A 13,086-nucleotide genomic window follows, 5' to 3' on the forward strand; every position below is an offset into this window, starting at 1 on the left:
AGAGGGGGCCAGCAGGGGGTCGCGGGGGAACGCAGATTGGGGTGCAGGGGGCGTGGCTTTGGAGTGTGAGGGCAGCGCCGCCCCCACAGAACCTCCGGAGGAGAGAAGGGCTGAAGGAAGGAGCAAGCAGGAGAGAGGCAGGAATGGGAGGGGAGGAGAGGGGAGGGGAGGGAAGGTGGGGGTCGGCGTGTCCGGAGGCCTGTGCCGCCAACCTAAGCGATTGGGACCCACCCGAAGCTGCCTCCTTCCCGTGGCTTCAGGGTGGTCCTGAGGCCCCTCCCTGGGGCTCCGCGATGCCACCTGCGCCAGCGGGTCCGGGCAGGGCATTCCCTCCGCGGCCTGTGGGTCCTTCTGGGCCTGCCCGTTTCCTGCCCGGGGCCTCTGAGGGGTGGGCCCAGGCTGGGGCCCAGGTCGGGTTGGAGGCTTCTATTCTAGAAGGCCTTGTGGTGGGATCTATTCTAGAAGGCCTCGCTGTGGGAGGGAACCCCAGGGCTGGAGGTCACTTTCCCTTAAGGTTCCGGACTCATAGTTGAGCCCGGTGTACCTTCCTCCTGCCCCCAGCACCCTCTTCAGCTCAACCTGCATTGAAGACCCCAGGGAGGTCACAGCCCCTGCGTGGAGCTACCCTAGGGGCAGCTGGCCGGCTCAACCCGATCCTGGCCCTGAAGGGGGTGGCCCAGCAGGGAGAGCCAGCAGGTCCTCACTGCTGCTCCACCCCATTTGGTTGTGTGGAGAGGGACAGCAGAACCTTGGGGGAAATGTGGGCTCCCCGTATCTCTGCCTCCCCAGGGTCAGAGCAAGGCTCCCCTCTAAGAGAGCTGGACTGGGTTCCTTGCTATGCCACCAATAAACAGAGACCCTGGGTGTGTTACCCCCCACCTCATGTCCCCATCTGTGAAATGAGAGCATTGGCAATCCAGGCCCTCCTGGGTCCCAGGGCGGGAGGCTGGGGCTCTGTGAGGGTGCAGTGGATGGACCACGTGTGGCCTCGGCTGCCTGCCCCCAACTGGCCACCAGCTCCTGGGAAATGCAAGCTGCTGGAATCTTGCCTGGAGGCAAATGACCTCCACCCTCTGATGGATTCAGAATCCTCCTGTGGATCCAGGGCTCCACCTGTACTTTGGCACTTGCTGGGGCCCGGGGGTTTCAGGGCCACTGCCAGGGCCTCTCCTCTTGCACCCCTTCCCCATTCCGGGGTCTTGGCCAAGATCCTGGAATGGGGGGCCAGGAGGTCGCCTTATCATACTCTATGCTGCAGATGGGGAAGCTGAGGCCAGGGACACGACACCAGCTCTCCACTGGGGTGGGGTGGAGCCAGAATGCACCTGCCAGACTGTACTGCCTGCAAAGGCTTCCACCTGCAGGGAGGGCGCAGGGACTCTAGGCCTGCACCGAACAACCCAAGCCTTGGCTTTATCTGGAGGCCACACTGTTGCACTGATTCTGATCCTTGCACTGGGGCATGACCTTGGAGAGGCTGTCAAGGGTCAGAAGCCCCGGAGGGAAATCCCCAAACCCTCGTCAAAGCCACCTGAAGCAGGGACGGTCAGGGGCCTGCTGAAGCTCAGACCCAAGGGGCACTGGCCCCACCAGCCCTCAGCAACCTCACCGCCCTGCTGTCCCATCCTGCTTGGACAGTTGCCTGAGCTGGGGGCAGGACGGGGGCAGGGAGGGGGAGCATGTCCACTGGGACCCCCGCCCACCCACCAGCAGGCTCCTCGGTCAGCCTGGGTCACCCTCATTGAGGGGGTGGAGGGTGGACCCCCGAGTGAGGGGTGGGGTGGAGGGTGGACCCCCGAGTGAGGGGTGGGGTGGAGGGTGGATCCCCGAGTGAGGGGTGGGGTGGAGGGTGGACCCCCGAGTGAGGGGTGGGGTGGAGGGTGGACCCCCGAGTGAGGGGTGGGGTGGAGGCAGCTCCCAGCCAGAGGGTGGAGGGTGCCTTCCCCAAGCTCCAACAGTGCCCCTGTGTGGCCGCGAGGAGCGCTGCAGGGGGCTGCCAGGTCCTGCTGTTGTAGAAGGGAGGCTGGGCCTGGGGGTTTGGATGGCATCGAGGACCAGTACTCAGTGGAAAATGAAAGATGTGTGTCTGCGAGAGTGAAGGCACGTGCCAGCATCAGCCCGCAGGGTTCTCCGCACTCTCCGCTTGCAAACGTTTTCACAGCCATCGTCCTGACCTGCATTGGAGGCTTCTGGCCTCCGCCTTAATGGGTGAGGAGGGTGAGGCTTGGCACCTCTGAGACTTGCTCAAGGGCACCTGCTCAGCAGCAGCGTTAGGACTGGGACTCCAGCCTTGGGCCCCCACTCACGCACAAGGGTGGTCACTGATGAGCCTTCCTAGTGGTGGCATCTCGACTTGGCTCTGCTACAGGTGTCCTCCCCTGTGTGCCCCCTCCCCAGCCTGACCAAAGGGCAGGGAACCAGGCAGCTTCTGGGCCAGGCAGCAGCCTTTTTCCTCCTGTCTCTGAGCCCAGCCGTGCTGTGGCTGCTGCCTTTCCCTCCCGGTCCCTCCATGGCCCTCCCAGCATCCCCGGGCGGGGTAGTCTGGCCTTGCCAGGAGCAGGCACAGCTTGGAGAACACATCTGAGGACAGGGCCTCCGGCCAAGCCCAGCCACCGGACGTCTGCTTGCCGTCCTTCCGCAGCCTGGCCCGCCGCAGAGAGGGCCTTGGGCCGGGTGGCCTCCTGCCAGGCTCCATTTCCTTAGGAAAAAGAGCTTCTCTGTGCCTGGGATAACACCTGGCCTCCAAAATGCTGTATTTCAGCAACTGCTCAGTTTAAGTCTCCGTGTTTGTGGAGCACACTCTGGGCCTGGGCATCACCCAGGAGCAGGCACATGCCTCTGTGGGTGTCAGTTTGCTCTTCGGGTGATGATCAATCTCGGCTACCCCTGTAGGAAGGACCCCAGCCAGGCATTGAGGCAGGGACTGTGGATGGGGAGAGACAACCTCTCATGCCCTTCTATGCCCCCAACACAATGCCTGGCACACAGACAGGATTGGATGCAGTGCACTGCTCGGAAGACTAAGAGCTCAGCTGGAGCTGCCTGAGGTCCGAACCACTAACAGCAAAATGACCCAGAACAAGGAACTCGAGGAGGGCAAGGATGCTGTCTTTCCTTTTTGTCCCTGTGTCCCTGGTGCCCACGCAGACTTCCTGGGGGAGGTGGGATAAGAAAGAACCTACCAGCTAGTGAGCCTGGGCACTGTGTCCATGTGGAGGGAGCTGTGGAAGCAAAGGTGGAGGGGGTGTGTCTCCAGGGAGCCGCGCAGGGCCTGGGAGAGGGCCAATGGGGATGGGGGTGAATGGGGTGGGGAGGAACCTGGAGCCAGACTGCGAGGGCCTCGAATGTTGTGTGGAGGATTGTGGGACGCGATCCTCGGACCATGGGGCTGGTAGGGGTTCCTGAGCGGGCGGATGGACCCGTGTCGTTAGCACAGTGGCCCTGGCTGTGCCTGACAAGACCTGGATGTGGCCTGGGAGATTTGGAGACGGGCTGAGCATCTGCCTCTGGCTTGCTTGTGACAGTGTGGGGCTTGGTGATGGGCACCATGGCCTGGCCACTTGGAAACCATCCACCACTCCTGTCCTGTGGTGGGGACTCTAGACTTGGGCCCTTGGGATCTCCTGAGTGATAAGCGTGTCTTTTGTTGACCTAGGACACGGCTGATGGCCAGGGCCCCTGGATAGCCACAAAGTAGGGGCTGGTTACCAGAAAGACCAGGGCACAATTAGAGCATTGGTGCTTTCAGCCTCACACCCCGACATCTGGGGAGGGGAGAGGAGCTGTCTCTGGAGCTGATCACCAACGGCCAATGATGAAATGAATTTTGCCTACTTAATGAAGGTTCCATAAAAACCCCAAACCACAGGGCAGGCTGAGTTGCTGAATACAAGGCAGTGCTGTGGGTGGTTGGTGTACCCAGGGGCCTGGAGGCTCCGTCCCTGCCCCCTATACCTTGACCTGGGCACCTCTCCCTCTGGGTAGTCCTGAGTTGTGTCGTTTATAATTAACAGGTAATCAAATGGAAAAGTCACTTTGAGAGGTCTGTGAGCTGTTCCAGCAAATTATCAAGTTGAGCAGGGAGTTGTCAGAACCCCTAATTCATAGCCGGTCAGACAGAATACGGGAGGCCTAGGACTTGTGATTGGCATCTGAGGTGGGGCAGCTTTATGGGATCGAGTCCTTAAACTGTGGGTCTGTGCCAGCTCTGGATGGTTATGGTCCGAACTGGATTGAACTGTAGGACGGCTAGCTGGTGTCCAGAGAGCTGGAGAATTGGCTGGTGTCAGGAGAAACCCACACATGTGGTGTGAAAAGTGGTGTGAGTAACAACAGTTTGGACAGATAAACCTTGCTTGGAGGGAAGTGCGTACATCAGAGAGGAAAAGAAGCAGGAAGGTAAGACGGTGCGGTGACTGTGGAAGACGGCATGATGGGTCCCCACAAAAGTAAATGTAGAGTCTCTGCGATCCAGCCATCCACTTCTGGGCATCTGCCCGGAAGAATGAAAAGTGGAGGCTCGAAGAAATATTTGTACCCCGAGGTTCACAGCAAGCATTTTCACAACGGCCAACGGGCGGAAGCCACCCAGGCATCCATTCAGAGATGAACGAATAAGCACAGGGTGATCCCTTCATGAGCAGAATATTACTCAGCCTTAAAAAGGAAGGAAATGCTGGCACCTGCTACAACATGGGTGGACCTCGAGGGTGTCATGCTCAGTGAAATAAACCAGCCATGAAGGGACAAATCCCATCTGATCCCCTTAGACGAGGCTCCCAGAGTCACCAAGTTCATAGAGCCAGCGAGTAGGAGGGCAGGGGCCGAGAGAGTGGGGAATGGGGCGCGAATGTCAAACGGGGACAGAGCCTCAGTTTGGGAAGATGAAAATTCTGGGGCTGCGTGTGGTGGCTTACACCTGTAATTCCGGCACTTCGGGAAGTCGAGGCGGGCACGTTGCTTGAGGTCAGGAGTTCAAGACCCTCCCGGCTACCATGGTGAAACTTTGTCTTCACTGAAAATGCAAAAAATAACTGGGCATGGTGGTGTGTGCCTGTAGTCCCAGCTACTGGGGAGGCTAAGGCACGAGAATTGCTTGAGGATGGGAGGGCGGAGGTTGCAGTGAGCCGAGATCGCACCACTGCACTCCAGCCTGGGCGATAAAGACAAGACTCTGTCTCAAAAAAAGTTCTGGACATGGATGGTGGTGATGGTTGCTCAACACTGCGAATGTGCTTAGTGCTGCAGAATTCTTCCTAAAAATGGTTAAAATGGTCAGTTTCATGTTATGTGTACTTATCCACAATTTAAAGAGAAAAAAAATTATTTTTATTTTTAAAAAATTTTATTTTATTTTTTTGAGACAGCGTCTCGCTCTGTCTCCCAAGCTGGAGTACAGTGGCACAATCTCGGCTCACTGCCACCTCCACCTCCTGGGTTTAAGCGATTCTCCCACCTCAGCCTCTTGAGTAGCTGGGATTACAGGTGCCCACCTCCACGCCCGGCTATTTTCAGTAGAGATGGAGTTTCACCATGTTGGCCAGGCTGGTCTCAGACTCCTGACCTCAAGCGATCCGCCTGCCTTGGCCTCCCAAAGTGCTGGGATTACAGGTGTGAGCCACTGTGCCCAGCCAGAAAAAAGAAATTTTTAAAAAGGCTGAACAATCAATGAGTCAAGCACATATTTCCAGAAGTTAGATGAAGAACAAACCCAGATAAAGCAAAGGAAGAATGGATATGTAGGTTAGTGAAACACAAGCTAAGAATGCTATGAGGAGGATCAGTATGCAGCTAGCATCAGAAACGAGAAAGGGGATGCCACTTCAGGACAGCCACTTCCTCCCTGCTGTGCCTGGGACTTGGGTTCTGGACCCAAGGCTGTCTGGAGTCCTGAGAAACCCCTGTCTCAAGCCCCTACAGCAAAGAGGGTCAGCCGGTTACCGCACAGATCCTGCAGACATCCGAAAGACAGGAGAAGATATTGTGAACAACTTTTGCCAATAAACTTGAAAACTTAAATGTAATGGACAATTTCCTAGAAAAATAGCATGACTCAAAACTCAAGCCCAGAGAAACGGAGTCTGAGGAGCCCCCAGCTCTGAGGGAACTGGACTTCCTGGCTGGGTTCCTCGTCCGGGAATCTGTGCACCGTGCTTCCCCATCAGCTGTGGGTCTGGATGCTGGAGATTCTGAGGAAGGGCACACTCCCCACCCCTCGAAGCAGTCACAGATACCCCCCAATTCATGTGTAATTTCAGGGGGCTTTGCGCTCTGCATGTCCGACTTGCTCACCCCAGGGACAGAGGTTGAGAGTTTCCAAGCCTGCCCTCTTAAGTCCAGTTCCAGCTCTGGGGCGGGGGGCATTCTGGGATGGGGGGCATTCTGGGGTGCTGTGCAGAGGTTGTTGGGGGGCTTCCAGAGGAGGCGAGAGCAGCTGGGGCCGGAGGGAGAGGATGTCAGAGGGCTCCTCCCGGCCTGGGAGCCTGTTCACCGTCTGTCCATAGCCACCACCCCTAGTCACGGGGCAGGCTCCTGCATCCTCAAGTCACAGCCTTCTCCAGGCCCTGCGGTCTCCCAGGCTGTAGCTAGAGGGTGGAGGATCCCTACGGTTCTGCCGCCCATCTGGACAGCTGATCTGGGCATCTGGCGCCCGCCTGCTGCCTGCTCACTCTGGGGTAATGGCATCAAGATCTCAATCACTACAGCGAAAATAACAGGTGTCGGGAGGGCAGGCAGAGCTGACCTCACTGGGGCCTGTGTAGCCTCCAGATGAGTTTCCCGGGGACAGTGGGAATTTGGGGTCAGGCAAAGCATCCCTCAGCCACATCTGCACAGCGCTCATGCCCCTGCCTGGTGGCAGCACCGGCCTCAGACCAGCCGCTAACCACAGCAGCTCCCTCCAACACTTAGGCTCGGCTTTCCTGACATCCGAGGGGATGAGAGTCCTCACAGGGCGGCAAATGTCCCGTAAATGTAGTATGCTAGCTCTCCAGCCTGCATTCACCAGCCCTGCTCTCAGAACTCATGGAGCCGACACCCAGGCCGAGCTGGCCGAACTCCAGGTGGAGGAGGTGGAGGTCAGAGGTCACCCCAGGTGGAGGAGGTAGAGGTCACCCCAAGTGGAGGAGGTAGAGGTCAGAGGTCACCCCAAGTGGAGGAGGTGGAGGTCAGAGGTCACTCCAGGTGGAGGAGGTGGAGGTCAGAGGTCACTCCAGGTGGAGAAGGTAGAGGTCAGAGGTCACTCCAGGTGGAGGAGGTAGAGGTCAGAGGTCACCCCAGGTGGAGGAGGTGGAGGTCAGAGGTCAACCCAGCTGGAGGAGGTGGAGGTCACCCCATGGCATCTCTTTGTCTCGTTGCATCACCTGATTCAAATGTCCTGCCCCGAGTCCTGGTGCGGCCGTGTGTGTGAGCAAATCCTGTGTCTACCCTGTCACTCAGTCACCTGCACCAGCTGTGGCCACCTCTCTTTTCAGCTGACCTGTGCTGTTTGGATAGGGCCGTGCCAGCCTGCCGTGGCATAGTTTTGAGATGCTAAGAGCCGGGTTAACAAGCAACCGCGAGTAGGCCAGTTCGTCAGGGGTTCCCTGGGATCCTGAGGGGTCCGCTGGAGGTGGGGCCTGGCTGCAGGGGCCAGCAGCGGGTGATGGCAGTTCAAGGAGGAGGGATGTCTGAGGTGGGACCGCAGGCTGGGCTCTGGGAGGGAGGGAGGCAAGGGGAGAGGGACACGGGACAATGCCCAGCCACTGTTTGCACACACCAGGTGCTATGAAGACAGAACCAGAACATACGGAAGCCACAGCCGCCCACAAATGTGCAGCAACGGGAACACTGCCCCAGGGAGGCCCCCCTGGCTCGCACACTTTGCCACGGGAGGGCAGTGAAAGAGGTCCCAGAATGTCAGTGCCGAGGGCTGTCTGCCTGTCCCCACCCCGGTGTGCAGCCTGCAAGCTGGTGGCTGCCAGGACGCTGGCCACCTGAACGTCCATAGCCAGCAGCGGCCCAGAACTCTCTCCCCCCAGGCTTTCTCTCTGGGCTGGAGGCTGCTGGTGTGTGCGTACGGGTGTGCCTGCTTGCATCCGTGACTGCCTGCACGCTCGAGGCGAACACGTGAGCAAGTGGAAAGTGCCCCGGGAACCAGGAAGGTCCCGCCTGGCCACCCCCTCTCTGTGCCATGTCCAGCCTGCTCTCAGGAGGGAGAAGGGAAGCAACAGCCCCACTGACCTGGATCACCACGTCCAGCCCCAGTGGGGGCTTTTGGGAGGCATCCCCATTGCCGGGCTCACTGGAGGCAGAGCTCATTGCAGCCTAGAACACAGGACCCCACAGAAGGCCGGGCTCTGCTCCCCAGCAAGTCTCCTCCAACTGGCCAGGGTCTTCCTTGGTGCACGGGCCCCACACCTGTGTGGCACCTGGCTCTGCAGTCCTGCGACCCAAGCCTGGGCACCCAGCTGCCCTTGCCCTGTGGGTGAGACAGTATGGCCAGCTGAGCCCGTAGGCGTTGCTGTGGCAATCGGGACGCTGAGAGCTGGGTTTCCCTGGAAACGGGAGTGCAAGACCCTGTTGCTATGGGGACAAAGGAACGCTGTTGGCTGGAAGCAGATTTCCCTGGAGACCTGGAGACGCCCTGGGTGAAACTGTCTACCTGAGCAACGGCACCTGGGAGGGACTGGCCTTTTCCCCCAGACACCGCCCCCTGCATTCGCTCCAGGGGGAGCCGTGTGCTTGCTGGACACATGGCAGGCAGAGGCAACACATGGATCACTGATCTCCCTTGATCTGGACTCATGAACTATGGCTTTTTAAAAACATTTGTCAAAGAATGTAGTGGTTGTCACAGGTGGTGGACTGAGGCCTGGGGAGGGACGCTGCCTGCTTGAGGGCAAAGGAAGCTCATCTTCCTGGCCTTGCACCTGTGAGTCCTCCTGGGGTCTGACTCCCACTAGAGCCCTTCAGAGTCATCTGCCCATGGACCCACCCTTGTCCCAGGAAGCTGCACCGTTTCCCACCCTCTGGAACCGGAAAGGACCGCCAGCCGCCCTGTCCGGAGGAGAGCAGGCCCAGGTCAGCATGCGTGGTAGCGGGTCTGCAGAGCTTGCCCACAGCTTCCCACCCCGGAGGCTGCCAGGAGCTGTCAGGATGCCAGGGCAGGGCAGCTTCCCATAGGTGAGGCAATGAGAGGGAAGCAGGGCCATGTCTGCCACCTCCAGGCCGGCTGTCCCTGCAGACACAGAGCTCTGTGGCTCTGAGCCTGGGCCTCCCGGGGTCTCAGATGAAGTCAGGTGCCTGGCAGGCAGCCATGCCAGCGTTTCTGCCCCATTCCACTCCCTCTGGGGCTCCTCATTCTGAGCTGGGACCTCCTTGAGCTGATGCTGGCAGGGGTCCCTCTGGGGAAGGGACAGCCACAGAGGTGGGCAGAGGACCCTGAACAAGGCAGCCTTTCACATGAGGGCAGCCACTCCTGCTGCAGGGCCCACCTCTGCCGAGAGAGGGCTGAGGGCCCAGGCTACCTCCTCAGAGGCGAAATTCAAGAAGCAGAGGCACCTGTACTCTAAAGGAGCCCTCCCAGAGAAACGCCTGTGCTCTGTTCACCCCCACTCCTGAGGACAACCTCCAGCGTGGCCCTGCAGGGACAGGCCAGGCTCTCTGGCCAAACACGGCCCCATGGGCATCCGGGCTGGGCTTCACTGGACAGTCCCTGGGGGGCCAGGGGCCTGGTCAGTCCCTCTGAGCCTCGTGCTTCTGGCCCAAGCATGACCTCTGGCTCCAGGTCCAGACCCAGGACACTCACTCCGTGGGCTGGGCCCCTCCCTGAGCAGCCTCCAGATTCCCCAGGCACCCAAGACTGCCTGTCGCCCACCCTCAGAGTCCTGGGAGGCCCAGTGGCCATGGAGAGCCCTGCCCTCGATGCTTCAGCCTGAAGTGGGAGGGTCAGTGTTACCTGCTGGGGCTCCACTGAACTCCCCTGAGGGGGGTCGGGGCTTAGAGGGTGTGGCCCTGGCCTCTGGTGAGAGTTCCTGCTGGGGCAGGGTGGGTGGAGTGGGGAAGGGGCATCTGAGTGGACTTGCGGACGGTGGGGAGTGGCGAGGAGGCTGGGAGGCTGGTGTGATTTCCCATGAGGGCCTCTTGGATAGGTGGAGATAAGACCTCACATGCCAGAAGCAAGTCCTGTGTCAGTCCTGACACAGATGCCCATGTTCAGGGGCAGGCCGGTGGCCTGAATGGGGGTGTTGGAGGGACGCCCTGACCTGAAGCCGTACATCCAGGCCAAAGGTGACGGGCACTGGGCCCAGCCAGGTGGAGGCACCCCGTGTGGCCTCTGCAGGTGGCAGCTCTCAGGAGGGCTGGTGGCAGGCGCTCCCATCTGTGTTTAATTTTATTTTTATTTATTTATTTATTTTTGAGATGGAGTCTTGCTCTGTTGCCCAGACTGGAGTGCAGTGGCACGATTTTGACTCACTGCAACCTCCGCCCCCCAGGTTCAAGTGATTCTCCTGCCTCAGCCTCTGGAGTAGCTGGGATTACAGGCACGTGCCACCATGCCCGGCTAGTTTTTGTATTTTTAGTAGAGACGAGGTTTCACCATGTTGACCAGGCTGGTCTTGAACTCCTGACCTCAAGCAATCCTCCCCTCTTGGCCTCTCAAGGTGCTGGATTATAGGCGTGAACCACTGCACCCGGCCCCGCCTGCGTTTTAGAAAGTTCCTTCTGGCTGTGGAGTTGCCCCGGACAAGACCAAAGGTAAGGATGGGATTTTCTGGGTCCAGGTGGGCATCGCCTGGGGCCTCTGTGCCATCTGGGGTGGGCATGGCTGCCTGCAGTTCAACCTCCCCCTGCCTGCGGCAGCTCCAAGTCCATGATTTTCCCAGATGACCTCCCGCACCTCTTCCTCAGGCACTGGAGGGTTTGCCCAGGGAAGAGGGATTTCCTGGGAGAGTCCCGGTGAGCCATGAAGGTTGGTCCCTCCTCTTGGTGGGGCCCCAACCCAAGGCAGGCCCTCCTCCCGCCCACCTCCTCGTCGCCTTGGGGTCCTGGCTGCTCCACCAGACATGCCCTTGTTTCTTTGCCGCCCGACGTCTCCCTTGACGCTGCTTCTCCCCCTTAACCCTGCCCCTCTGGCTGTGCAGGAAAGCCCCCGCCTGCTGGCCGTGGTCCCGATTCCCCCCAGGACACCTTTCCAGGACACGAGGGCTGGCCCAGCCCCATGCACACCTCCCAAGGCCTCACTGCTGGGCTCCATCATGGGGCTCCCAGACCAGGGCCTTGGCTGGACTAGAAGAAGAACCCACAGGGCAGGCCTTGGCCGGAGCCTGGCTGGGCCCCCAGGGAACGTCCTGGGACAGTGGAGGATGGGAGAGAGGGTCCTCCCCGGGTGCAGGCGCTCTGTGGGGTGGGTTCTCAGGGAGGGTAGGGCTCAGGGGGCCCTGCCCAGTCCCGACCCACAGCCTGATGGCGGCTGAGCTCTTGTTCTCTGGACCTCATGCCTCCCTCCCTGGGACTGGGGGAAGTACTCGGTACCCATGGCCATTCTGGTTGCGGTCCTCCTCGTCCTCCCTGAGCTGCCTAGCTTTCGGAGGCTGAGGAAGAACCCTCCTGGGCTCAGAGGAACACCTGTCTGTAGATACATCATCGCCAGGTTTTGTCATTGTTCCCTTGAAACAGGAAACCTCGCTGGGGTTACAGCCTTATCTCCCTCCGTGGGGACAGTCCCCGATCCTGGCTGTGCTGGGCCCACGTGGGGACACAGGAACAGGTGGTGCACAGGCACAGACACACTGGCTGCCGGGCACCCACAGCCGGCCACAGGTGTCTTTTTCTGTCTAGCACCAGCAGGGGATGTGCCTCGGACAGAACCCAAAGAGGCTGTGACCCAGGTCGGCCCCAGGGAGCCATGGAGCCACTCCTCTCAAGCAGTCACTGGCTGTCCTCTCAGACAGTCTGCTCTGCCAGGTGTGGACTCAGCTCTGGCCCTGGGGGGTGCAGAGTCACCGAATGAGCTGAGACAGTGATGGAAAGCAGGAAAGATTCCAGTGTGATTACGGCGGGACGGGCAGCCCTGGAGGCTATGAGGCTGGGACAGAGGGCGCCACATTCTGTCCACCGCCCGCCCGCTCCGCCGAGCTGCCTGGCACAGGAACTTTCTTCAGAGGGCATGGAAGTGCCACCCCGTCCTGCACACAGCAGCGGAGTGGCACCATCCTATCCCCATCTGTCGGGCATGGACAGGAGGCCAGCTGAGGGCAGGGGTGGTGGCTGGCGAGGCAGGTGGTCTGATGCAGGAGAACAAAGCATTCGGTGTGATTGTCAAGGTCTCGTCCACTCTCCTGAGAGGGGAGGCCAGCTGGATACATGTACTGGGTTTTAGGGGGGATCCAGATGGTTGTGGGGGCAGGCAGGTCCGGAGAGGTTCTGTGGGGTGGGAGAGAAGACCTTGCTCTTCACCCACCCTGTGTTTATCCACTTGAGGGGTTGCCGGTGGATGCTGCCATGGGCAGGTCCTGGGGGACCTGGGTCCTGGGAGAGGCTGCAGGGCTGGCTGGGGACCTTGCCCTCTGTCGCTTTCGGTCAGCGTGGCAGAGGCTGAACACCACAGCACAGTGAAGAAAAGTGCCTGGGGAGGGGGCTCTTGCCTGGGGACCGGAGGAGGCTTGGGGCTACCACCCTGCCCACAGGTCCAAAAGTAAGAGCCCAAGCCCTAAAGAGCTTAGAAGAAAATGTAGGGAAAAGTTTCATGACACAGGATTTGGCAGTGATTTCTTGGATATGACATCAAATGTACAGACAATCAAAGAAAAAATAGATAAATTGAACAGCATCAGAATTTAAAACTTGTGCATCAAAGGACGCTATGAAGAAAGTGAAAACCCACAGAATGGGAGAAAATATTTACCAATCTTACATCTGATAAAGGATTAGTATTCGGAATGTATAACGAATTCTGGCAGGGTGCGGTGGCTCACACCTGTAATCCCAGCACTTTGGGAGGCTGAGGCAGGTGGGTCACCTGAGGTCAGGAGTTCGAGACCAGCCTGACCAACATGGCGAAACCCCGTCACTACTAAAAAAATACAAAAAGATTGGCTGGGCATG

The 13,086-nt window shown here is 59.3% G+C and overlaps 1 protein-coding gene across 1 annotated transcript in view; it reads right to left on the reverse strand.

Moving 5' to 3' along the window:
* Positions 1–9,191, reverse strand: part of LOC105502944 (putative ciliary rootlet coiled-coil protein-like 3 protein) — a 77,531-nt gene extending 68,340 nt beyond the window's left edge. Inside the window, 10 exon segments of the mRNA XM_011929641.1 lie at positions 1,326–1,348; positions 1,351–1,455; positions 1,458–1,514; positions 1,517–1,531; positions 2,987–3,152; positions 6,607–6,815; positions 7,938–7,964; positions 7,967–8,025; positions 8,910–8,915; positions 8,959–9,191. Of these exon segments, the coding sequence (XP_011785031.1) occupies positions 1,326–1,348; positions 1,351–1,455; positions 1,458–1,514; positions 1,517–1,531; positions 2,987–3,152; positions 6,607–6,815; positions 7,938–7,964; positions 7,967–8,025; positions 8,910–8,915; positions 8,959–9,191 (900 nt within the window).
* Positions 9,192–13,086: the final 3,895 nt, after the last annotated feature.

The sequence above is a fragment of the Colobus angolensis genome, unplaced genomic scaffold, assembly GCF_000951035.1.
Source record: "Colobus angolensis palliatus isolate OR3802 unplaced genomic scaffold, Cang.pa_1.0 Scaffold82, whole genome shotgun sequence".
Taxonomy (NCBI): Eukaryota; Metazoa; Chordata; class Mammalia; order Primates; family Cercopithecidae; genus Colobus; species Colobus angolensis.